Source organism: Blastomyces gilchristii (genome assembly GCF_000003855.2).
Source record: "Blastomyces gilchristii SLH14081 genomic scaffold supercont1.22, whole genome shotgun sequence".
In the NCBI taxonomy this organism is placed as follows: domain Eukaryota; kingdom Fungi; phylum Ascomycota; class Eurotiomycetes; order Onygenales; family Ajellomycetaceae; genus Blastomyces; species Blastomyces gilchristii.
The window spans coordinates 133,276-156,721 of record NW_003101660.1 but is presented as its reverse complement, the minus strand read 5'-3'; the positions used below and the strand labels follow the sequence as shown (position 1 = coordinate 156,721).

The 23,446-nt window shown below is 47.1% G+C and overlaps 6 protein-coding genes across 9 annotated transcripts; 4 read left to right on the top strand and 2 right to left on the bottom strand.

Annotated features, from left to right (window-relative positions):
- The first annotated feature begins 77 nt into the window (after window positions 1–77).
- Window positions 78–5,250, top strand: BDBG_08064. 4 transcript variants are annotated; one of them, XM_031723383.1, is made up of 11 exons: window positions 78–520; window positions 655–767; window positions 865–1,727; window positions 1,816–2,285; window positions 2,351–2,441; window positions 2,528–2,923; window positions 2,988–3,018; window positions 3,082–3,158; window positions 3,227–3,421; window positions 3,471–3,581; window positions 3,666–5,250. In XM_031723383.1, exons 3-11 carry the CDS (start codon window positions 1,665–1,667, stop codon window positions 4,839–4,841), a joined length of 2,610 nt encoding a protein of 869 aa, XP_031580530.1. In that variant the 5' UTR covers window positions 78–520; window positions 655–767; window positions 865–1,664; the 3' UTR covers window positions 4,842–5,250. The 4 variants fall into 4 exon arrangements, with proteins under 4 accessions (XP_031580530.1, XP_031580532.1, XP_031580529.1 ...); XM_031723385.1 differs by having other exon boundaries at window positions 78–336; window positions 421–520; window positions 655–1,727; window positions 2,351–2,923; XM_031723382.1 differs by having other exon boundaries at window positions 655–1,727.
- On the bottom strand, window positions 3,135–7,648 carry BDBG_08063 (zinc carboxypeptidase). Its single transcript, XM_002621394.2, has 2 exons — window positions 6,989–7,648; window positions 3,135–6,903 (listed from the first exon to the last, which is right to left on the bottom strand). Exons 1-2 carry the CDS (start codon window positions 7,406–7,408, stop codon window positions 5,545–5,547), a joined length of 1,779 nt encoding a protein of 592 aa, XP_002621440.1. The 5' UTR covers window positions 7,409–7,648; the 3' UTR covers window positions 3,135–5,544.
- A 1,776-nt stretch (window positions 7,649–9,424) lies between these two features.
- BDBG_08061 (uncharacterized protein) lies at window positions 9,425–11,755 on the top strand. Its single transcript, XM_002621392.2, has one exon. The coding sequence runs from the start codon at window positions 10,196–10,198 to the stop codon at window positions 11,249–11,251; it is 1,056 nt and encodes a 351-aa protein (XP_002621438.2). The 5' UTR covers window positions 9,425–10,195; the 3' UTR covers window positions 11,252–11,755.
- Window positions 11,756–12,273: 518 nt separating this feature from the next.
- On the top strand, window positions 12,274–14,511 carry BDBG_08060 (high-affinity nickel-transporter; the record flags this gene model as incomplete). Its single annotated transcript, XM_031723381.1, has 8 exons — window positions 12,274–12,579; window positions 12,691–12,701; window positions 12,867–12,939; window positions 13,018–13,103; window positions 13,178–13,456; window positions 13,514–13,659; window positions 13,734–14,324; window positions 14,483–14,511. The coding sequence occupies 8 exons, from the start codon at window positions 12,274–12,276 to the stop codon at window positions 14,509–14,511; spliced, it is 1,521 nt and encodes a 506-aa protein (XP_031580528.1).
- Window positions 14,512–15,034: 523 nt separating this feature from the next.
- Window positions 15,035–17,131, top strand: BDBG_08059 (DNA polymerase IV; the record flags this gene model as incomplete). Its single annotated transcript, XM_002621390.1, has 1 exon — window positions 15,035–17,131. The coding sequence occupies one exon, from the start codon at window positions 15,035–15,037 to the stop codon at window positions 17,129–17,131; it is 2,097 nt and encodes a 698-aa protein (XP_002621436.1).
- A 1,003-nt stretch (window positions 17,132–18,134) lies between these two features.
- On the bottom strand, window positions 18,135–22,348 carry BDBG_08058 (phospholipid-translocating ATPase; the record flags this gene model as incomplete). Its single annotated transcript, XM_031723380.1, has 3 exons — window positions 18,135–18,992; window positions 19,065–19,368; window positions 19,434–22,348. 3 exons carry the CDS (start codon window positions 22,346–22,348, stop codon window positions 18,135–18,137), a joined length of 4,077 nt encoding a protein of 1,358 aa, XP_031580527.1.
- Window positions 22,349–23,446: the final 1,098 nt, after the last annotated feature.

Here is a 23,446-nt window from a genome sequence, read left to right as displayed (position 1 = left end):
TCGGCGCTAGTAGCAAAACGGGGAACCTTGGTTCTGGCCTGCTAACAATAGATACTTATTAACTTCCTACGCAGTATGAACAATTTTACAATACAGCAGCGTGTCTCTCTCAGCGGTGTCAACCGTGGCTGAGCATTATTATTATTGATGTTTGCTCCCTCCTTTGGCCTGAGTAGGATCATGCCATGTTATCTGGAGTTGAGGAGAGAAACCTTCAGGCGCGCGATTGTCTCTGCACTCATGCAATTTTCCCCGCCTGCGAATGGCTGCTTTCCGGGCCGCTATGCTATGGCTAATTGGGCCTGGCTGTCAGCTCTGGCTTCGGACACTTACAGCGTAAGGGCCCATTCAATCGCGATGGAACCTGAGTCAATTGGGCCTAAAAATGGAAACATTAACTATTCCACGAGAGCCCCTCAGGTACGAACGACGCTTGAGAAGTCCCACAAGGCTGCATGAACTCACATTGCCCAATTTCAATTAGGAGAGGGGAAATTATTGTCATTGACCAACTTACAAAGTATGTATATAGTTACACAGAGCGGCTGCCCCTTGAAGGAATCTCCCATCTTATTGTTGAGGCACACACAAACCCACACACACACACACACACACACACCCGGGAACTTCTAATAATCATTCTGGCTGCTGTAGGAACATTGGAAGCACACGCCGCCACATTGCTTCACGGAAGATCATAGATGAAAAAAAAGTTCATCAAAGCTATTGCGAGTGAGACGGATGTGAGCTTTTTACAAATTTAAAATGTATAGGCGAGGTGTCTTCCGCAATACCCTTGTCGAAATTTAAGGGAGTGAAGTGAAAATAAGAAACTGAACTATTATTTTGAGGACCTGTGGTTAGAACAATGAACGTTCACAATTGGCTTGTTACCATCAATTGGATTGTGGACATCCTGGCTCAGACATATCAAAGAAGAGATATTATTATGACATAAAGGGAGTTTTTCGCAACTTCTGGATGTTGGTTGGTGATTTCCTAAATATATCCACCCCAGAGTAAGAAGGGGATATAATGAGAACTCTGAATGGTTTGATCGTATACCTGAGCAGGAAGTCTATTCTATTCTATTATTTATCAGGGGGATGAATATGCTTCTGGGAGTGCCTTTTTCTTCGTTCTCCTGTTGCTATTGTTGCACAACGAAGTTTCTCGCCCTTGATAACGTTGATCACCTGTGGAAGTAAGTGGTGGATGTGAAAATCACCAACTCCTCACACTAAAATGGCCAGTAAATATTTAAGCCGCTGGTTGACTCTAAAATCGGCCACCACTCTCCCATCCCAGCTCAGCAGTTGCATCATCACACAACACACGTCGGGGACCGAGCTATAATCAAGTTATCCAGATAAATACTGCTTAGACAAGCGACCTGACCCTTTGGGACGACGCATCAGCGTCCTGAAATAGGCGTGGGTCGTGTTCAACTTCTCCAAGTGGAAAAAACTCCGAACTTTGCCAGCTGTTGATCCTGTGGTTATGAGTATGATCAGGCCGGATGCACGCAATTAGCTATATGCTGGATGCTTCTGCTAAAGTTGTGAATTTCGTGGCTCCCTTTACATGACTTCAAGCCTTGAATCCTTCAACCGCACAGGCCAAATAACTCACATCGCGAGCACTACAACACGTCTATCGATGGCATGTCTTCGCCCGTCGTGAGTAACCCAAGGAGCTCCATGGCTGTCGCTGATAACTCTCCGGAGGTAAGTATCTGCAATGCCATACGAGAATCACATCTTTATCCCTATATTGAAATCTATATCGAAAGGGTACGCGCTAAGCCTCATACAGGCCAGCGACTTTGACCTCGCAGAGATCTGGGAAGCCATACTACGACCCGGCGCAGCAGAGGATGAGCAGTTTGTAATCAGATACTACAACTGGGGCCGGCCGCTCTCCATCCAAACTCTTTTCGGACACCCTCGTACATGGATGTCATGGAGCTATAGAGCTGCTTACCCCAAACTTTCCACACTCCTGGAACAGACTTCTTTGGAGAACAAATTACGCTGTCGTGTCAACTTCGAGGAACTCACAATAGATACCGATCGATATGTTCTTCGAAAACTCAGTTATAATGAAGCACACGCTCCCTTATCCGTAATTTTTGACTCACTAAGGGAAATTTCGTCTCAGACGACCGGCGAAAGTCATTCTGTAAAAATTAAAGGCACAGCACTTGTTAAGAGGTTTGTCCGGATACTTCAACTAACAGATATTTCGCCGTTGGTGCTTAATTGCATTTTTGGGACGACTTCAAGGTTTGCCATACCCCTCCTGGTCTATCACCCAGCGAGTTGCCATGCTTATTAAACATGCTTTGCAGTCTGGATGTCAGTCATGTCGCAGCATTTGTTGATAGAAACCTAAACGGCTTGAATTGGGCAAAGGTGAATCTTCTTCAAACGCGAAACACGGTACGATTTACCCTAAGGGGAGGAGATGCTGCAGTCAATATCAAGAACATATGCCACATGTTAACGATTTCCCCAACCCGTCACAGGGCTGGTCATCATATGTATACGAATACCATTTCTCCTTCTACTTTGTCACATTGGACTATTTCGAACCCGACACAGTGAAGCCCGATCCACGCAAAATTCGAAGATCATGCTCATTTGGGAAACGAAAGGGTACAAAGCACCGTTATATACACGAAGAAACAGTTTCATTTTTATTATGCGGCCATTTTGACGATGCTTTTACTTGTTACCAGCTGGGCGACACTTATTTTAAACCCCGCTATACGAAAGACACAGGCCCTCGATTCTTTCGATCTTATGATCCTAGCCAATCCCCGGGACAGCTCCTGCTGCATTGGATCGCAGTGGCCCTATTTCATGCCAGATCAAGGTGGGAAAATGCCATTGACTCCCTCCAGTCGGAGATTAGAGCACCGGTACTTCAAACCCCCAATTTTATTTTCTTATAAAGTTCTTGTTCTAACGCCCCTGATATTTTAGTCTGATGTCGTATTCATGGAAGACAGAAGTGGTTCGTACATCTAAACGTACAGTCGCCTTGTCTCATGGGTTCTTAACTGTTAACATTTGGCAGACCTGATGGCAGACGATCCCCAGTTTTCCCTGTCGAAAACATATTTCTGGGCTCTTCAAACTTATAAGCTGTTCGAGGTACGTACCAGTACGGATGAGCCTCAATTTGACTTGTAGATATATTCTAAGATTAACAAAATATCCAGAGGACCCTTGAGCAGACAATCACCACATGGGAAACTTTCAAGATTGATTCATTGCCAAAAATCCAGGATGGAAGGATAAGTCCCGAAAATTGGGATGCCAGCGTCAGCAGCATAGACCAGTCAATCGAACTTCTAAAGCCCAAAATAGATCGTATTAAACGTGGCATGCAAGACGTGCGGGATCTCCGCGAAAGTGTAAGTCCTTCTTTATGTAGATTATTTCAAGGGTAACTAACTCATCCAGCTCCAATCAACCGCTGCTGTATTCGATAGCCGAACTGCAGTTCGCCAGGGGGAGAATATTCGCCTATTAACGTACATCACGTTGCTATTTCTTCCCCTTTCCTTTGGCACGGTGGGTAGTGTTTTCTCTCCTACTGTTTTTCCATGTATGGTAGTTTACCCGTTCATATAGACTAACTAACTCTTCAAAATACAGGGCATCTTCAGTATGCAACTGATTGAGCCAAGCGCAACAACTATAAACGCCTTCGCCATCACCTTACCAGTCATCACCATCGTCAGCGCCCTTCTAATATTCAACCTCAACTCGCTAACAGCCGCATTTGACTCTGTAGTTCGCAAAGCCACATTCGGTCTCCAGCGACAAATGAGACTCCATCACAGGAAAGAATGGAAACATAGAGCCCTCGCATTACACCAGGACGATATAAGTACGGAGCCTCCAGTACGAAAAGCTTCTAAAGAAAGCAGTCACTGGGTGTATATCCTTTTCCTAATCGAGACGGCTGTGGTGGTCACCCCGGTTTCTGAGCTGAATGCCGCACTTAATTGTTACGGGCTTTTCGGTTTCGAGGGCGAGAAGGCAGGCGAGGGTGAGGATGATGAATACTCGGATAATGAGGACGCAAGCACTCATCAGCCGCGAAAGGATAGGCAGAAAGAAGTCCTGATGAGAGTGAAGAGAGCTGCACGAGAAGCTGAAGAGCAGGAACGTAAACGGAAAGATGAAGAGAGTGGTATGGCCATAGGGCTTTTAAGACGCTTTTATAGGTACATTCGTCATCTTGGGAGGGTGCTCGGGCATACTGTCCTCACGTCCTTCAGGATTCTCTTGTTACCAATCTGGGTCGTGCTGCTGCTTGTCGAGTACATTTTGACCGTACTCACTCTTACACTGCTATTCGACCAGCCGCCTTACCAGGCCAACCCAAGCTCAGCAACCCATGGAGAGGAATCACCAGAGTCCCATCCAAGCTCACCGTTCGCCCGAGCATGGCACGCCCTCGGCCTGAACACCCTGACCCTTCCAACTCGACACCACCATCCGCATGATCTTTCCTACTGTCCCAGACTCCTTGAAACACAATCCCACGAACACGCTCTCTCACGCATACAAAGTGAAGAGCAAGCCCCGAGGCTAATAAAACTTCCAGCTCTACAACGGCCAGCCCCTGCAATCACTAATAATGAAAGGCGCGAAGCCCGTCACACCGCCAAGCGCCGAGGTGAACACTCGCCCGAGAGGACACTCGACAGAATCTCAAATGTTGAAGTGTCCGTATTCGATCCGGCACGGTCGCGTAGGACGGCGAGGTCGAGGATATCCAGGGCGGTAAATGCTGCAAGATATGAGGCTGGGGTTGAGAGATAGACGCGGTTATGAACTACCATAGAAGATGAGTGGACGTGGAATAGCTGGAGGGAACGACCGTGCTTCCCCCCGAGGGGGGAGGGGTAGCGGGGAATTGCGGAAATTGGTGAACCGGGAAAATGAGCAAAGGACAGCGCCAGGGAGGTGAGGAAGTTGAAATGTCACGCATATATGATAAATCAAGACGCTATACTCTGCTTCGGATATCGTGCAGCAAAATTCTTATTATAATTCACGTTAACAACCTATAAGACACGGGTTCATTATCCAATTCAATTAGGCCAAACGGGTTAATTATTAATACAATAACACCTGTCAAAATTCGTGTTAGGAGATTGAATGAGAAACGAATTACCAACGCAGTTAAATGCCGCGGAATAGGTAGATAGCAGACTAATAATAATAATAAAGGGAAACTTAGCAAATATTTAAACCAATGGTGCAGAAGGAAAACAAAATATATGCCCAAAAAAATAAAAATTAAAATAAAATAAAAATTAGTAAAGATCCACAATATATGTATATCGAAAAGAAAATCACAGGTCGTCAAAAAATAGTACAGCCGAGTAGGGTATTCGGAAAGAGAAAATAGATGCGAGTAACAAAATCATTAAAAACGGGCTTCCATATACCCGTTTCTTTAGCATTCGGTAGCATGAGGCATGAGCGCTGACTGCAGTCGATTAATCCGACAAATTCGAATTTACCGTTTCCGCCGTCTGCGGAGGCCCCACCCATCATCATCGTCATCGTGATCGTTATCATTTTTGTACTCGTCCGGTATCCATGAGTCATCGTTCTTATCTTGTCCATCCTCCTCCTCATCATCATCACCGTCATCAAGGATAGGCTTATCCGCTTCGTTGAGGCGCTGAAACTCAGCCTCCCAATTCAGTCCCTCGAAACCATCAGACCCCAGCAAGAACTTGCCCAAAACCATAACCGCATTGAACACCTCCTTCCCAGTGGGAACGATATTTTCCCGCGGCAACAGGAATCCATAGCTGCCTTTATCACGCAGCTTGAGCTGGTAGGAGTATTTAACACCGACATCGTTGTAGAACCAGTCAAGGGCACTGCCTCCGGCACTTTCCATACGGGGGAATGTGTCTAATTTAACTTTCTTCTGGGACGCCGTGAATCCCTGGCAGGCAGAGCTTACGGTGTAGGATTGTCTGTTGGTTAGACGAATTGCCTTTGCAATGCCCATGGCTAGCTCTTCAAGATTCTCCAAGTTGGGCGGCCGAGGCAGGCAGGAATATGAGTACGGATAGAGGACTTGTTGAGAGTACGAATGGAGATCCAGGTAGGCAATGAATTTGACGTTATGCTGTTCTGTTTGCTCTTTCACCCATCCTGCTAACTGGCGAGCTTCAGTTCCCGCAAATGGCTCATCTCCACCGTAGCTTTCTGAGCAAGGGTTATCCCCGGTAGCGTTGCCGTTCCATTCGAAGCCCCATGTACGATCCAAGTCCACGCCGGGGCAAAATGGAAGGCTTGTTTCCTGTCGGTTCTTCCGCCACAGGCGATCAGTTTCCCATGTGTGCACATAGCCGTCGGGATTGATGGTTGGTATGAAAATAAAGTCGAATTGTTCCAGGAGTGTAGAGATGGGTGTGGATTTTCCGTAGGTGGTGATCAAAGAGTATGCTACATAATTCACTGTTGAAACTCCGATCCATTCCCTCGCATGGGAACCACCTCCGATTATGACGGTCTTGCGAGGCTTGGGGTCATTAGCGGGTCGAACTCCTACTCGCAGAGCAGGGATATCACGGCCCTCAAAGGAGGAGCCAATGCTAATCAATTGCACGTGGGACGGAAACATCGAGGCGAGTAAGCGCATCCAAGGACCAATCACGGATAGCGGTTGATAGTCTTCGAAGAATATGTTCGTTACATCGGAGGATGATTCCCTAGAAGGCAGGAAACCTCGTCCATTATCTGTGGGGCGCTGGGAGGAGGAAGGATATGATTCATAAACAGTTTGAGGAAGGTCGTGGATGAGAGGGACATGTGCTGTCTGCAGCGATTTTGGGAGTAGACCAAGGAGAGACGGGACCTGCACGACGCGTTCATTCAGTAAAAAATCTCAATTTCTCCACCTCGAAAAGAGGGTACAGTCTCAAATAATATAGATTACATACCACATCCTTGGCAAGTCTGATATCTACCCACTCGTCCGTCGAAGCCCAAACATCCAGGAATAGTATATTAGAAGCCTCGACAAGTGCCTTGACTTCGTCCGCCGTTTGTAATCTAAATCGTAGGACGACATCATCGCTGTATCGGGCTTGCAAAGACGCGGGGGCGGAATAGAAAGGATACTGCTTATTTCCCCCTCTGTGATTGCGCTGTTGCGGTGGAACACCCCACAGCCTTTCTATCACGGAATTGCGCAGTCTCGTCCATAGCCCAAGAGGAGCTTGAGGTTGTGATTGTGCGAAAAGCGCAAGTGGTTCCGCAGGATGGGCAGGATAATTGTTTGCAGAGAATGACGGGATGGCAGATATGGTGTTTGCTAAGGCTAGAATAGCCAGCAACGTGCCATGGGTGAATTGACGCATGGCAACAGCGGCTATTCAGGGCAAGATGCAAAGTCCCTTGGTTACAACATTGGAGGCAAAGGAGGGGATGCGATGGTGAATGAATCAGATTGAAGGTGGCGAAATCTCATCGATAGAAGAGACAAATGGCGATTGTGGTCTGGACTGTGTTTTGCTATTTAGCTGCCTGGTTGCTGGGATCGATCCTGAAGCCGGCTGCGGCTTTGGGTTGATGGTGAAAATTGCCAAGTTCGGGCGTCATTGGTCCAAGTTTGGTGCTTGACCCTACAGCGTAGTTAGCTATTTAGTTAGTTACCGAGGTTCATCCCACAATCTTTTTTCCCTTCTTCTTTCACCCTTAACGAAGACTTCCACAGACTGTCCTCACCTCTAAGTCCTATGATAACTGATCCGAAGGCCCTACCTTTTCATGTATCCGAGATACCTCACCAAGCTCACTGCTTCTTCATCGCCAACCTTACGATTAGCTCCTTGTCATTGCTTTCCGCTGGCACTTGGGGGGATTGATAATGTTTATGGTTCCCATTTAGTTCGCCATGAGCAAGCTATTGCTACTATCGGACTCAATATACATGGGATTCTAATGGCAAGGATTTAATCTGGATGTTTCTCCCTCATTTTGATTTGAACCCTAATTCCAGGATCGAGGGGGTACCTACTCTGACATGGAAACAGGACTACGTTTGGCTTGAAACAATGTACGTGTAGTCGTCATGTTGAATCTGTCAATCCTCCCTCCGCCATGGTGCCATTTCGTATGTCAACGCTGTATCCATTCCAATGCCCGCAATGTCAATTAGCCAAGCGAATATCACCTTCCTCGCAAGATCCTAGTACTGAATAGTTCGTCATCAAGAATGAGCGAAACATTATATTTATATTTATAGCTTGAACGTCAAATCGCGTGAACTCGCTACAAGCTTTCTCCAATAAACTTGTTTTTGTCGTCTACCATGGCCAATGGTTTGCATATGAAACTATGCCCTGCCAATTCAACTAAATTCAGGTGACACCGACATGAACTTCAGCATAGATTGCATGGACAGCTTGGTCTCAGCCATCAAGAGTGCTATCAACTCAGGGTATTGCCTCCGCTATTACTATCAATCCTAGACCAATAAGGTGTAATTGCCCCTGATTTCAATCACTATCAACTGTGTCTTATATGGACGTTATACTGTTGTCAATCTTAGCGCCTTTTTAGCGATGTCGTGTGGTGCCACATGGACCAAAATTGCAACAGGGGATAATAATTAAAAGTATAATAAGAGGGAGGCTACTATGTGTATATTAAAAACAGTAGTTATTTGAGTTGGGCAGTTGGTATGTATGAACCAATCATTAAATACCTCGACAGAAAGATGATAAATACGGTGTTTACATTCAGCATTGATGATATACCTAGCTCGGGCGGCAAGAAGTTCACATACCAATATCTTCCGTAGCCACATTGAGCTTGAATATGCAGATCAAGAATATGTCTGTTTTCTAAGCGCCAGTGATATTGCTCTTCCGTCGAAGTTACGTACAGTCCTTCCACATTCTAACATGGATTTCGCCTTCGGTGCAACTCGCCTGTATAGAGGATATCCCTTTGAGATGTACCGTATGGGCTGTATGTGCCCTCCCGTTAAACGATTGGATGGAAGGGACCCATGCAAGTATCACAGGGAAACGGAGAATATTTTACAATAATGATAGGTTGCTAAGCAGCACATGGCAGGTTTACTATTAACTCGGGGCAAAAGCTGGGGGTTTTGGGGACGAATGGAGGAACAAGGAAGCTCTGGCGATGGGAGCTAAAAATAGAATCGCCAATCAGCGGTACGCTAAAAATAGGTTAACTTTAAAACCGCGTGGGGAACAATCGGGGTTGAAGAGGAGACATGACTGGCGGAACTATGACTTGATGCGTGCACCGGCCTGCTTAATTATTATTAATAATTATTCCAAGCGACCACGACTGCCACGAAGAAAATGCAGCCAACAAGTGCTGTTCAATTCGTATCCTCAAGCCAAGCGGTCCACCAACAGTCGATTTAAGTTGTGATCGCATTCTTTAGTGCACGCTCTAATCTAGAACTGATTGATTGCCAAAAAGTAACAGCGTCTACTGTGATCTGGAGGGAGCTTGAGGAGAACATGAAGCAGCAGGATGTGATGGATGATTTAGAAAAAAATAGATCAAATTCTATAGTCAAACAAATGTGGCTCTGATATCGCGGCATTGTTTGACAACTGGCCGATTGTATGATATCATTGGATGGCACGTTGCGAACAGTGAGGGAAAGGAGCTGTATTTCTCGAGCTATCACTGGTCGTTCAGAGCACCTCTCCTATTGATGTCCCGCTGCACTGGTTTGTTTATTCAGGTCATGATTGTAGAACCGGCCCTTCTTTTCTACTCGAACCTACGACTAGATACCCGTGTTTAATTTGCTACTGCCTATGATTTGGCAGAAATAGCGGCTCTCTGCGCGCGGAGTTTCTCGATTTGGGAAGCAATATTGCAGGGTATTGGCTTGCCAAACGACTTGGTAGTTGCTAGGATGAGCTAATGGTGCAGTAGTTGGAGGTTTATCTGTAGCGTGTGATATTTTCCTCAATAAGCTGTGGGTACGTGGGACGTGCCAACACCTGCCAATACAGCCCCTGGTTTGTGTCTCCCGTCCGTTTCTATTTCCGTGAAGAAGAGCTTCCCCTGCATTCGATTTCCTCTCCCCTGGATTGATTAAAAGATGACCTCACGCCCACCTTTGAGCTTGTCTGCCCAATATTCCTCTGTTTATGTTCCAGATAGATGTGATCTTACATTTCCATAACGAAGTTACTTCTGTCTTTCCCTCTTTCATCCCACTAACCACGTCCAAAATGGGTGTCCTCCACCTCGCCAATCCTGCCACATACATCTCCGACTCTCGACCCCGTCTCATAACCACATCCATGATCTCCGAACCCCTGAGTCCTGATCTTGACTCAGACTTCGGCGATGGAGCCCTCCCTACCACCGTCCTCCCCGCTCTAGAGTACATCTCCAACAAGCTTGGCGCTTGCACTCATCTCACCTTCCTCGTCGGTTGTAGCACACCTCTGCCAATCGCCCATCAGTCCGAGCTCACGCTCGCCCCTATTGCTCCATTAGATCAGCAGATATGGAGGACACTCCACCGCATTGTCCAAAAGGCTACAAGGAAATTCTCTCTCGGTCCTGCCTGGTCCAATGCCCTCCAGCGCAGCCAACAGCGCCAGTCCCTGAACGAGAACTGCAACGAGTATCTCATCCGCCAATCTATCTTACAGAACGACGTCCTCTTTAGCCAGGAGGGCCTGACACTCCTGAGCATCGATCGCCTCTATACCATCAAGTGCAGACTGCATGCATACTCACGCGGCCTGGCGCGTGAGAATGGCATCCCCGATCACCTTTACATAAAATCCTGCGTTAGGCTGTTGAGGCAGACGGTCGCAGACTACAAAGGACGACAATTCAGCTTGGCCTTCTTCACCAGGATCTACAAGGACTTGGCAGTTCCCGAGCATCTGCTTGTCGAGGTTGCCAACGAGTATCAGGCCAAGTACGGCCGTGCGGGCATTGTTCTCCCACAGAAAAAGCCTTCGCCCGCTGCTCCACCCAAGGAACAACAACAAGCACGACCACCTCAAAAGAAGCGGAAGAACGCCGATGGTATCAAGAGACTGGCGCCGAGAACTCCATTGAGCGCATCGGATGTCACACCCATCACGCAAGGTGAGTGGCAAATGCTGCTCAACAGCCAAGCGCTGCTGCCGAACAGAAATAATACGCTTCAGGTTCCTTTTCCCGTGAAGCCGGTGGGCGCGTGAATGGCATGATGGTGCGTCGGGGCCTTGGGACCTTGGCACTGAGTAATATAAATCAAGCAACTTGAAAGCTCGGCAAACCGACTCAATCTCCACCTAACAAGCGTCAATCCTCGGCTGCATCTCCCTTTGAATCACCGCTTCCTTGGATATATATTAATTATTGACTGGAAGCTTCTGTGCTCATACGGATTGACACATCCCCTCGAAACAGAGCGAGCTAGCAGAAATATCCTACATCTATATTTCGACGAGAGGAAAACAACAGAAGGAGTTCGAGCTCCTGTCCGATGAGAAAACCGCATCTGTAATAGCGCAGGGCACGTTCCAGCGCTATCAATAATTCGTAATCAAAATTGATTATGAATTTTAGTCCCGGGGTTACAAGACCAATCAATGTTCATGCATTGCAAGGTGCGTGCAGGCAGTGAGCTGTGACATTGTGGGTGAAATTAATGAGTGGAGAGAATGAAGGGGCATGTAGAGAAAAAAAAATGTTTTGGATAACTCTTAATTTAAATAAAAGGGTTTTTTTTATATATATTTAAAAAAATCTGCTAAAATTAAATTAAATTAAATATTTATTTTCTAAAATAGTAAAATACATGTCATAGTTTCTAAGCCGCCGGGTCCGGGCTCTTACCAGCGTAGGCCAGAAGACCACGAGACGACTGGTTCCTGTCAGCCGCGCCCGGCACTCATCCTTATATAGTGATGGCTCGCCTGCGCCTGCCCCCAGTCCCGGGCCCTAATTCTCTGTAGTTAATTTTAAATTCTCTTATAAATAAAATAATTATAACTAGAGATAGTAATTGAAGAAAAAAATCAGAGTTTATTATTTCGATCATGCGTTTGTGTGGTGTCACAATAGTGGGGTAGTGGGGCCGTGAGTACCTTGAGCATTTTAAGCTCATCAATAAGCTTTTCGCTAAATGAACACATAACTATATATAAACTTCCCCGCCAAATATTTTCCGTGCCTCACCTCTTTCTCGACGTAACACTATTAAGTACAGAAGACAAGGATGGGATCCACGGCTGCTACTCCAAGAACTGACACAGTGTCATCCAGATCAACTCCTTTGCCCTGCGCAGTGGCCCAAGAACATGAGCGGGGTAATGAGGTTGGATATGGTGAAGCTGAAGCTGAACCAGAACTGGAAGAAGATGACGACAATGTGAAATCTCTCAAGCACAGTCTACTCTGCAAGGCGAAGCGGTCGCATAACCGCGTACCGGGTCTGCGGAGGATTCCCCTCCCGGCGTTGGGTATAATTTTGCTCGTTGCGGTGGTTAATGCGGTTGTATGGGCGGCTGCGGGAATTGTGTTGGTATGTATATACTCTACCCTTTCATTCTTAAAATGAAAGGAGGATTAGTGTCTGTTTAAGGAAATGAGATAGGCTAACTTTTTGGTGCTTCTTTTGGAAATGTGCCTGTAGAGGTTTCATCCGTAAGTGCTACGTCATGTTTCCCCTATATCCTAGTTTTGCAAACGATATATACCATATAGGGTTTGGCAAGTTCAAGACAAACAAAGCTGGGAGCGAACGAGCAAATGAAAAAAATCCTAAGCTGTGTTAAATGCCAAATGCTTATACCATGGTCTACTTCATAGTTCACTCATATCCACAGCTGTGCTCTCTTACACGCTAGGATTAAGACATGCGCTCGACGCGGATCACATCTCGGTATGTTCAATATCACAACAGTGATGTTGGCATCTATGCATACTTACATACAACTAATTCATCTTCTAAATTACGTAGGCCATCGACCTTATGACTCGAAGACTTCTAGCAACTGGTCAACAGGCGGTCACTGTCGGGACATACTTCTCTTTGGGACATTCTACGTGAGTTTTTTCGTGATGTATTTCTGTACCGAATTGCTATATCCCATACTAGCAAGCTAACAATCGGCGTATAGCATCGTTATTATTACGTCCATCGTCGTCGCTGCGACCGCCGCCGCCGTGTCCTCGAAATTCGATAGCTATAGCAGAATCGGGGGCATTATTGGGAGCTCTGTCAGCTCGGCATTTCTGATTCTGCTCGGTATCATGAATGCATACATTCTGTATAAGCTTGTTCAACAGATGAAAAAAGCCCTTCACCTGAGGGAAGGGGAGGAGGATGAGGTGTGGAAGGTTGAGGGAGGGGGCGTGTTGTTTAAAGTGTTGAAAAAGATGTTCAAACTCATTGATCGGTGAGTTTTGAATAGCCCCTTTGTGTTCTTCCATATTCTAACCCACAATTTCTTTAGGCCGTGGAAAATGTATCCGCTGGGAGTTCTTTTCGGCCTTGGCTTCGATACCTCGTCTGAGATTGCGCTTCTAGGAATCTCGTCAATCCAAGCTACACGTGGGACTGATTTATGGGTAATTCTAATCTTCCCGATTCTTTTCACAGGTAAGATGGCCACCATTGTCGTCTATATCCACAATATGAAATTTGCTAACTGTAATATTCCTGCCATTCTTTAGCCGGAATGTGCCTCATCGACACCACGGATGGCGCCCTAATGCTATCCCTCTATGTCCAACCAGCGCAAAATTTTCTCCCACCAAAATCCTCCTCCTCCTCTTCCATAACCAACTTCACCATCCAGCCTTCACCCCCGGAGCAACCGCAAGGCACCAGTCGCGCGATAGCTGCCGGCCCAAGTCGTAACCCACGTAACCCAATAGCATTCCTCTATTATTCTATTGTCTTGACGTCCCTTACCGTGATCGTGGCTATAGTCATCGGCGTCCTCCAACTGCTGACCTTGATCCTTAACGTGACAGAGGCTACAGGAAAGTTTTGGGAAGGCGTGGGGATCGCAGGTGACTATTATGATGTTATTGGCGGGTCGATCTGCGGATGCTTTATCTTATTTGGCGGGCTAAGCGTGTTGGTGTATCCTTATTGGAGGCGTTGGGTAGCTCAGCGACATGAACGGCAGGGACACTGGGTGCATGACACTTTAGAAGAGGGGAGAGGAGACGGTGTAGGGGTCGAGACGGGTCACAGAATTGCTACAACTACTTCTACAATTCCCGCAGAAAGCTTGAAAGGGGCTGGTGGAGACGGCGGTAAGATAGGATGGGATGGTTGTCAGTAGAGAAGCGGCAGATGGATTGATATAGGGATAATCTAACGTGGAGGACGGGGAATATTTTGAAGGTTAACATTTGAATGAGGTTATATATGGACCGTACAGCACATATTTACATTTACTGATAGTCTATAGATACGATGTGTATATGGGATGAAAGCTAAGGCTAGATTGGGAAAGACTAAAAAACGACGTCATCGATGCCAAGGGAAATTACGGGGTGCTTATGTCATCAGTCAGGTTTCTCCTCTTTCAAGATACGAACTTCGGACAGAAAATCTCCCACCATCGAGTTTGGCTATGTTTACCAGTGGGATGTTTCTGGGCTTCTGGAATGATGTCTATCCGTCTCCTAGATACATAGCTTTATATATGGGCGCAGGTTCCTTCAGCTGGTCTGCCAGCGATGCGGCGGCTCTGAATCCCAGATAATCCTGGACCTTCACCCAACTGCTTTCTAGCCTGTTTCGATCAAATAACCTGATTAAAATTTGATACTCATAGGCTCTCCGTATATACACTATGGGTGTTTTGCTCATCTTTATATTTCCTTCTACTTGTCAATACTATTGTTCCATTCTATTTTCCGCCGCTACATGCATAGCCGCTTCATGTCCCGCTCAGGAGCAAACCCCCACACTACACTACAACGGCAGATGGATATATAAGATTGTATCTCCATGCGTCATGACAACTACTAAAACCCAATCCAAATCATCTGGCACTTTGGCCAAAACAATCAACCTCGCCAGCCTTCCGTCCATATATGTCTTGCCCACGCACTTGGATCTGGACCAGCTGCATGAAGTGGAGGAAACGCTGGAAAGATGTGGTGCACAGCTCACCTACGACATCTCTGAAGCTGAGCTAGTCTTGGGCAAAGTGTTGCAGAAGAGACGTGCTGCGTTTGAGCTTCGATCTAGGGGACTATGGACTGAGGAAGTTTCGGCGCCCACGGTTGTTACTACTGCTGCGTCGGAAGCAGGCCCGTCAGTGAAACGGCGGCGGGTTAGCGGCGTAAAGGATGTGCATGAGCATGAGCATGTACATGTACAACCGGCTCAAGAGCCTCTTGTGGTCGATCTGAGGATGGAGTCGGAGGGCGAAAATGTGGATGCAGGCGAAGGGGCTGAATCACGCCCTAAGCGGGTGCTTAAACCGTCAAAATCACCGGCTGATAGCTCATTCAATCCAAAGATGAAGGACGGTATCATAATTTTAAAATTTTCATGGCTGGACGATTCCCTTAAAGCAGGGCACGCCGTACCGCTGGCTCCATATATTGTTTACCATGCGCGCAAAGTGGCTCCACGGGACAATATCTCAGTCGATGGAACTTCTTCGAACGTTACTTCTGTAGTGGCTAGCCCACGGTCCCCACTCAGGCCAAGAGAGAGCCCGTCAAGGGCAATTTTGGAGCGGGCAAAAGCAGATGCGGCATCGTCACCAGCCCCAAACCATTTTTCTCCTGGCACTGCTAGATCTCGTCGGGCTAGAGTTCAGCATGGGCCTCCTGCTCAGAAGGAACCTCCCAGGCTTCTCCGTGAAACCACGGAAGAACATGAAGCTGCAGAGACCGGGCCTCCAACCCCTGCCTGGGTTCGCGACAAGCTTATATATGCCTGCCAGAGATCTGCTTTCCTCAATCCTCCAAATGAAGCGTTCATAAACCAGCTCATCAAGATCAAAAAAATACGCGAGCTAACCCTTGATGAAATTGGTGTCCGCGCATACAGCACAGCAATTGCCGCCATTGCCGCATATCCCTACAAACTCCAATCACCAAAAGAAGTCTCCACACTACCAGGCTGCGAATCCAAAATTGCTATACTCTTCTCAGAATTTAACCAAAGTAAAGATGGCACGCTCGAATCTGCCAACCAGCTAGACACAGACCCAGTCCTCAGCGTCCTCAACCAATTTTACAACATCTGGGGCGTCGGTGCCAAAACGGCACGCGATTTTTATTACCACTACCATTGGCGGAGCATCGATGACGTTATCGAACAGGGCTGGAACATGCTTTCCCGCGTTCAGCAGATTGGCATCAAATACTTCGACGAATTCATGGCCGGCATCCCGCGCAGCGAAGTCGAGTCAATCGCTGACATTGTCCTACAGCACGCCAAACAGGTCCGACCGCACTCGCAGAAGGATTACGACGGCAAAGGCATTGAATGCATCATTGTCGGCGGCTACAGGCGTGGCAAGGAAGTTAGCGGCGATGTCGATCTCATTCTCTCCCACCGTGACGAGAGAGTGACACACAACCTCGTCTACGATGTCGTTGCCAGTCTTGAGAAGGAAGGCTGGATCACGCACACGCTCGCCTTGCATCTTACTACTTCGCATCGGGAGCAGCAGACGGCGCCTTACCGTGGCGATACAGGCGGGAAGCCGCGTTTTGACTCCCTAGATAAAGCATTGGTCGTATGGCAAAATCCCCATTTCGAGGCTAGGAAGGGCGAAGACGGCAACGTTGAAAATGAGAAACGAAACCCAAATCCACATCGCCGCGTGGACATAATCATCTCTCCCTGGCGCACAGTCGGCTGCGCCATTGTTGGTTGGACCGGTGAGACAACGTTTGAACGCGACTTGCGCCGCTACGCGAAGAAGGTACATAATTGGAAATTCGACTCGAGTGGGGTACGCTCGCGTAGCACCGGAGGCCAGGTTATTGATTTGGAGGGTAAGGGGAGCACGTGGCAGGAGAGAGAGAAATTAGTTTTGGAGGGGATAGGAGTAGGTTGGAGGCCACCGGAGGAGAGGTGCACGAGATAGCGATGAGCAAGAACATTGTTTTTTTTTTTCACATGCAGAACAGTTATGAGATTATGTTATTTTATTTGGATGGATGAACCAGGGGATTTTCACCCTACTTCTGCCGAGCATTTATTTTCCTTCATGCTGTATTTATTCCCCTTCTCGTCCTCCTAAGTTGACTGCATGCATGCCTATGAAGAGCGTCTATCCACGCTTGGTCATGCATGTACTATACATACGAAGCAGACTAACTAAATTATGATGATTGAATGAACAAGCTTAATAAATCCGATGACAAAGAGCGATCCTGGTCGTACACCGGAAACAGTGACTTTGCCACCAACATACTAGTTTGCTTCATACCTGCCAGGGCAAGGAAAACCTCAAACTACCATTTCCATCAAGCGTGGGTCGAATAATCCAACTGGAGAGAGGTTTTTTAGGACAACAAAATGAAACCAAGCGAGACATGCGGCAAATCCCAAAGGTGACAATGACAACCATCCTTGTTATTCTCAATCCGCAAATCATGGCATGCGTAGAAATAAGAGTCCACATCTGTGGCAACACAAGAGAGCAGCGGCCCAAATGGGACCACGTATCGGAAAAGAAAAAAAGGGAATAAATAGCTGAATATTATTTAAAACCCGCCAAAATAGAAAACAACATGTCATGAACGAGAACCTCCAGCATAGTCGTGACAATAATAGTTCGAGCCGAATAGAAAATAGAGTAGAGGACGAGGAGGTAGTAAGGGCCTGAAGGGTAGAAGATAAGAGAGTTTCGGACAAGAATAGGAAAGGGGAAATGAATAAAATTGAATAAAAATGCTGGAGTCCCTCACATACAAGACGCTGAATACATTGCCACCTATTTCTTGCAATCGAAGCAAGAGCAGAAGCAGACGCAGGAACAAAAAGAATTCGAAAAGGCAAAAATAAAAAGAATAAAACAATAGAATAAATAAATAAAAAATCAACGAAAAGATTCGAAATATTATTAATAGGAAATGGCAAACGGATCAAATATCAACAGGCCTCGAACTCGCCATCTCCCCATACCTCCCTCTGGATCTAGTAGTATCATAAGCATTAACAACTCTCATCTGTCCACCTTCATCCGCCTGACTAAAGGCATAACCTCTCTGCTTCCGATTCCGCTGCACCTGCCTAACTTTGCGGATTGCTTTCTGGAACTGCTCCATGCGGGGTCTGTAGTCTTGCACGTTGTATTTCTGAATCTCTTGCACATGATGGTACGCCTGCGGGAAATACATGCGCTTGATGTACTTCCAGGCGAAATCGCGCACGAGACATACGGCTGGTAGCACGACGGCCATGAGCCAGAAGACCGGCGACGGGAAGAGGTTAGGAATGATGCCTTCGTATTCTGTCGAGAAGCCGGCGCCGATTCTGGGCGCAGAGAAGCCGTAGGCGGGCAGGAAGGCCATCCAGATTATAAAAGAGCCGGGAATAGCGATGAATGTGTATTTGGTCCAGATATTGGTGACGAGCGCAGCTTTCCCGAGAACGGTAGCGAGGACGGCGGTATAAAGTGCAGTTCCCCAGAACCAGTGGCCGGCGATTTTGCCGTTTGTTAGAGGGAGGTCCCAAAGGAAGATCGCCTGGGAGAGGAAGTAAGCGATGAGGGAGTGGTAGAAGCCGTTGCCGACCCAGGACCAGAAGCTGTGCATCTTGAAAAATACACCTTTCTGGCCTAACTGGTAGAGCTGTGGGTATCTGTCTAGCAGACGAGCCGAGATGAATTGGTCAAAAATGCCCATGGCGAAAGGGGGAAGGACGGTGAAAAAGACGTTATAGAATGATAGAGTCCAAGATTCGTAAATAACCTGACCGGAAAAGGAGTTTTGAAAAGAGTACTGTATTGAGGGTCATGTTAGCCAAAGACGGAAAATTTCTGAGGGATATACTTAAAGGGAGAAGAAACATACCCAGAACTGAGTCATGTACAACGCAATGTTTTTATAGAACGAGTAGAGAATGACTTTGCTGATACGCTGATAACTCCACGCACCGTGAACTAGAAGCAACTTCCGAAGAAAGCGGAATTGGGCGATTGAGACGTCCGCGCTGCGGGCTGCCTGAAGACCTTCAACACCACTAATGCCGACACCCACGTGGGCAGCCTGGATCATGGAAACGTCGTTCGCGCCGTCCCCAATGGCAAGTAGCAACGCTTTGAGGTGCCGTTTGACAAGCTTGACGACAAGTGCCTTTTGAAGGGGAGATACACGGCTTAATTACAGAGAGTTAGCTTGCGGGGTTAGTCACATAAAGATGGAGATTAGAAGATAACATACCAACAAATGACGGCTTTGCACATAACAGCCAAATCCAAAAATATCTTCTCCATATCCTTCTCCAGAGCATACATTAGGGATTTACCGTCAATGATAAGCGCCAATGTCTCGCTGTCTGGGGAACCGGCCTGACTCTGAACCTGTTGTAACTTTTTTGATAAGTTATCTCTTGTAGCCTGGGCCGACTCCTCGTTGACAATCAACAAAGCCATATCCTCCGAGATCAACTTGCAGCTCATGCCGATGTTGATAGCAGTTTCTTGCCGGTCGCCAGTCAAAACCCAAACTTTGATGCCCGCGGTTTGCAAGGTGTGGATGGTATCTGGAACACCATCTTGAAGCTTATCTTCGATAGCTGTTGCACCAAGAAGGAAAAAGTCTTTCTCGATGATCTCGGCCGCTTTGTCAAGTTCCTCAGCTCGGTTCCCAGTTACTGTTGTTGCTGCTTTGTCGAATATCTGGTACCACTGGTAGAATTCATCATCAGGTATTTCCCTCATAGCGAGACACAACGTCCGGAGACCATCAGAGGCGTATTCTTCGAGGTGCTGAAGAGTAACATCAACAGTCGGATTGTCCTGGTGCAACCGCTCCAGGATAACAGTATCGGCTCCCTTGCAGTAAATTCTGATTTTACCGTCAGGACATCTAAAAATAGTAGACATGCGTTTTCTCGTCGAGTTAAACTCGCAAACTGCAAGCAATTCAAATTCCTGCTCTTGACCGTTCGCAGTGATGATAACGGACTTTGGACGCCGGTTCGTGAATCGATAGCCCATCATAACTGCACCTTCAACTAGCGCTCCTTCATCAGGAGAGGCAGCCTGGTACTTGATAACATCAGGCTTTTCTTCCCGCCTCTCTGGAATGACAGTGTGGCAAGTAGCTAAAAGAGTAAGAAAGTGGTGGATTGCCATCTGGGTGGGATGCGACTCCAAATTCTTAGTCAGTTGCTTAAAGTCATACATTCCCATATCTGAGTCATCGCCTTCCATCACTTTTCTGTCCTCTGGTACTACTTCGGCATACTGAATCCCGCCGATAGAGCATTGCTTAAACTCCATCATGTTGCACGTCAAAGTGCCCGTTTTATCGGAGAAGATGTATTCGATTTGGCCTAACTCTTCGACCAAAGAAGAGGTACGACATGTGGCAGGTGTATCTGTCTTGTCATAGTAAATATCTAGATCGGAATTTATGAGGAATGCGTGGCAATACTTGACTATTTCTATAGTCACGAAAAGAGATATAGGGACGAGATTAGAGTAGAGGACCCAATATGTGAAAATGTCAGAGAAGAACTGTTGAGCCGCATTGACATTTCCGATGTACAGGTAGGTGAGCTCGTCAGCAGATTTCATCCGAACAACGAGGTCTCCTATCGAGCTAATCAAACTAAGAACAAGCAAAATGCCGACAAGCATAAGAATTTGCATGTTTACCATGCGTTCAACAGCGGTTCGCTTGATTGGTGTTGCGGTTGCGTTCCTCATCAATTTTGTTTCATGGCCGGTGAAAACAACAAGACCATGGATCCAGGGGGTATTACGCAAAGTAGCACCACGGAGGAGGAGTTGATCAGGGTTGAGCGGTAGCTCCTTTTCTCCACCACCAGCTTGCAATGTCAATGTAGCCTCGTAGGTATAAAGGCTGGAATTTGGCTGTTCGGATTTGACTCTCCCAGTGAGCCTACTTAGTTGGCTGGGACTAACAAGATCGGCCGTTTCTGGTATTGCTTGTTTGATTTTGAGGTTCGTTTCGCCATCCAAGTTTGCAGTTTCGATGTAACACAGACCTTCCGGTTCGGAACTTGCCAGGAGGACCAGGTCGGCGGGGAAAGGCTGTTCTGACTCGACTCTGACGATATCACCGACTGCCACATTGATCCATCTCGTATCCTCAAAACTGGAGCCCTTGAGTACCTGGGCCCTCGAGTAATTGAGCGATTTATCCGAAGACTTCCGTTTCCAATCTTCAACTAGTTCTTTTATAGCTGATACTAGAAGCACAACAGCGAGAGGCGCGATGGTGGTATATCGATTAGTCGGCGAAATATTGGGAATTTGCTGGAGGATGGCGGTAAACAAGAAGAACAAGTTCGCGTATTTGGAGAACTGTTCGAATAGGAATTTCGGCAAGAAAGTGATCACATTGTACTTGGCGGTTGATATATGGTTGTCGACATATTTGTTTGCCGCATTGGCCGGGGAATTATTGAACAGGATGACACGAGGGCCCAACGTTGACGGATCGATCTTGCGCCTGCCAAACCCAAATTTAAAATCCCCAGCACTGAATTTCTTCTTCTGAGCTCTTGGACCTGCTCCATCACCGTCTGTCCCCACGGAGTCCACTCTAGCCGGTCTGGCGCCCGTTTCGGTCAACGGCAAGTCCATTTCTGAGTACTGCTGTCCCATACCTAGCATATTTTTTGCTTTCCCCATCAATCCGCCGCCCAGGCTCAATATACTGTTCCGATCCCGCGTGCGAGCATCTCTCACGGGCATCGCACCGTCCAAGTCATTTTGATCATTATAGTAACCTTGCGCTGATCGCGCATCGTCAAAGTCGTTTAAGTCATCTGAATATCGCTGGTAGTTGTGTAAATCTACGGTCTGCGAGTAGGGTCGATATGCTTCACCATCCTCGTAGAAAGGGCCCGTTCGAGGTCCAGCTCCTGGCCGCGATCCAGCAGCCTGTGCTGGCTGACTACCCCCAACGAATGCATCGTATGATACTGATGGCCTTGGTTGGAGTGTATCGGAATCTTGGATATCGAATTGTTGCAGGAGGTGATCGTCAGTCACTGGAGGGCGCTGGCCGGTGTTGTATACAGAGGCTGTGTCTTCGAGCTGTACGAGATTACCATCGTTTCCAGGGGGCGGACCGTAGCCCGGCGGCCTGCCACTGGTCATATCGCAGCAAGTAGCGGTGAAATCACCGTGAGAGAGTTGCGTTGTGGTGGGGAGGAAGCATTGATTAACAATGGCCGAAGGAAGAGGATAAGAGGATGGTTGTTAGGTTCAGGCCGTGTCGGAGGTATTTGGGGCAACAAGGAAGGGTTGTCCGCTCTGCAGGCTTAGTCTATAACTTCTGGTCTTTTCCACAGTGAGATGCAAGAAAATTTTAGCTGAGCAGTAAAAATCATCAAAGGTTGTTTCATAGCAGTTGTCGTCGTCAACTGGATGAACCAGCGCGGGTTCGTTCCCCCATTGTAGGATGTTTTCCGTCATCCACTGAGGCTTAGAAAAAGGCTAACAACCTTGAAGCCTCAGCTACAGCCGCAGCAACAAGCCCCGCCGTATTACGCTTACCGTACGACTCCCAGCCAATAGAATCCGCTGTAGCGGCAGATTGGTATTGCTGTATGGTAAATCACTTACCGATGGTTGGTTTTGCCTAACCTGACGTCGGAGTAACTTCGCCGCGAGTTAGTAAAATAAACACATTTTTACCTATATAGTTGGAACAAACTAAATTATTTTGTGGAAAGGGAATATTTACTACTTGGTGGACAACAAAAAAATCCATTTAAACCAACTTATGGAGTGCGTAGGTTGTTGTTCCTTTCTGTGTGTTGGTTACAGATTGTCCTCCACAGACTCCGGTATTTTATGACAGGAAGTTACCAAAATGTGTATGGTTTGACACTGATTAATGTTACAGGGAACGGCAATGAAGAGCGCGTAGGGCTGGAGGATCAAGATATAATATTCATTTAAATTTATTTCCGCTCACCAATTCTTGCTGAGTATTCCAACTCAGCGCCGTGAAGAGGTTGAGAGATACTTTCTTGTGCATCAGGATGTTACATCCTCAATCGAAATGTTCTATTTTTATGCATCCGCTGCTCCAGCCCTGGGGTCCACCAGGCACCAAGTAAAAGTCTCGTAAGCGCCCAGGCACTAAAGGAAATCAAGCCAACAGGGAGGCGGCCCAGCGAGCACCAAGCCTAATGGGCCAGTGATGGGCAGCTGAGTTTACAGCTAATAATTATTAATGGCAATCTCCGG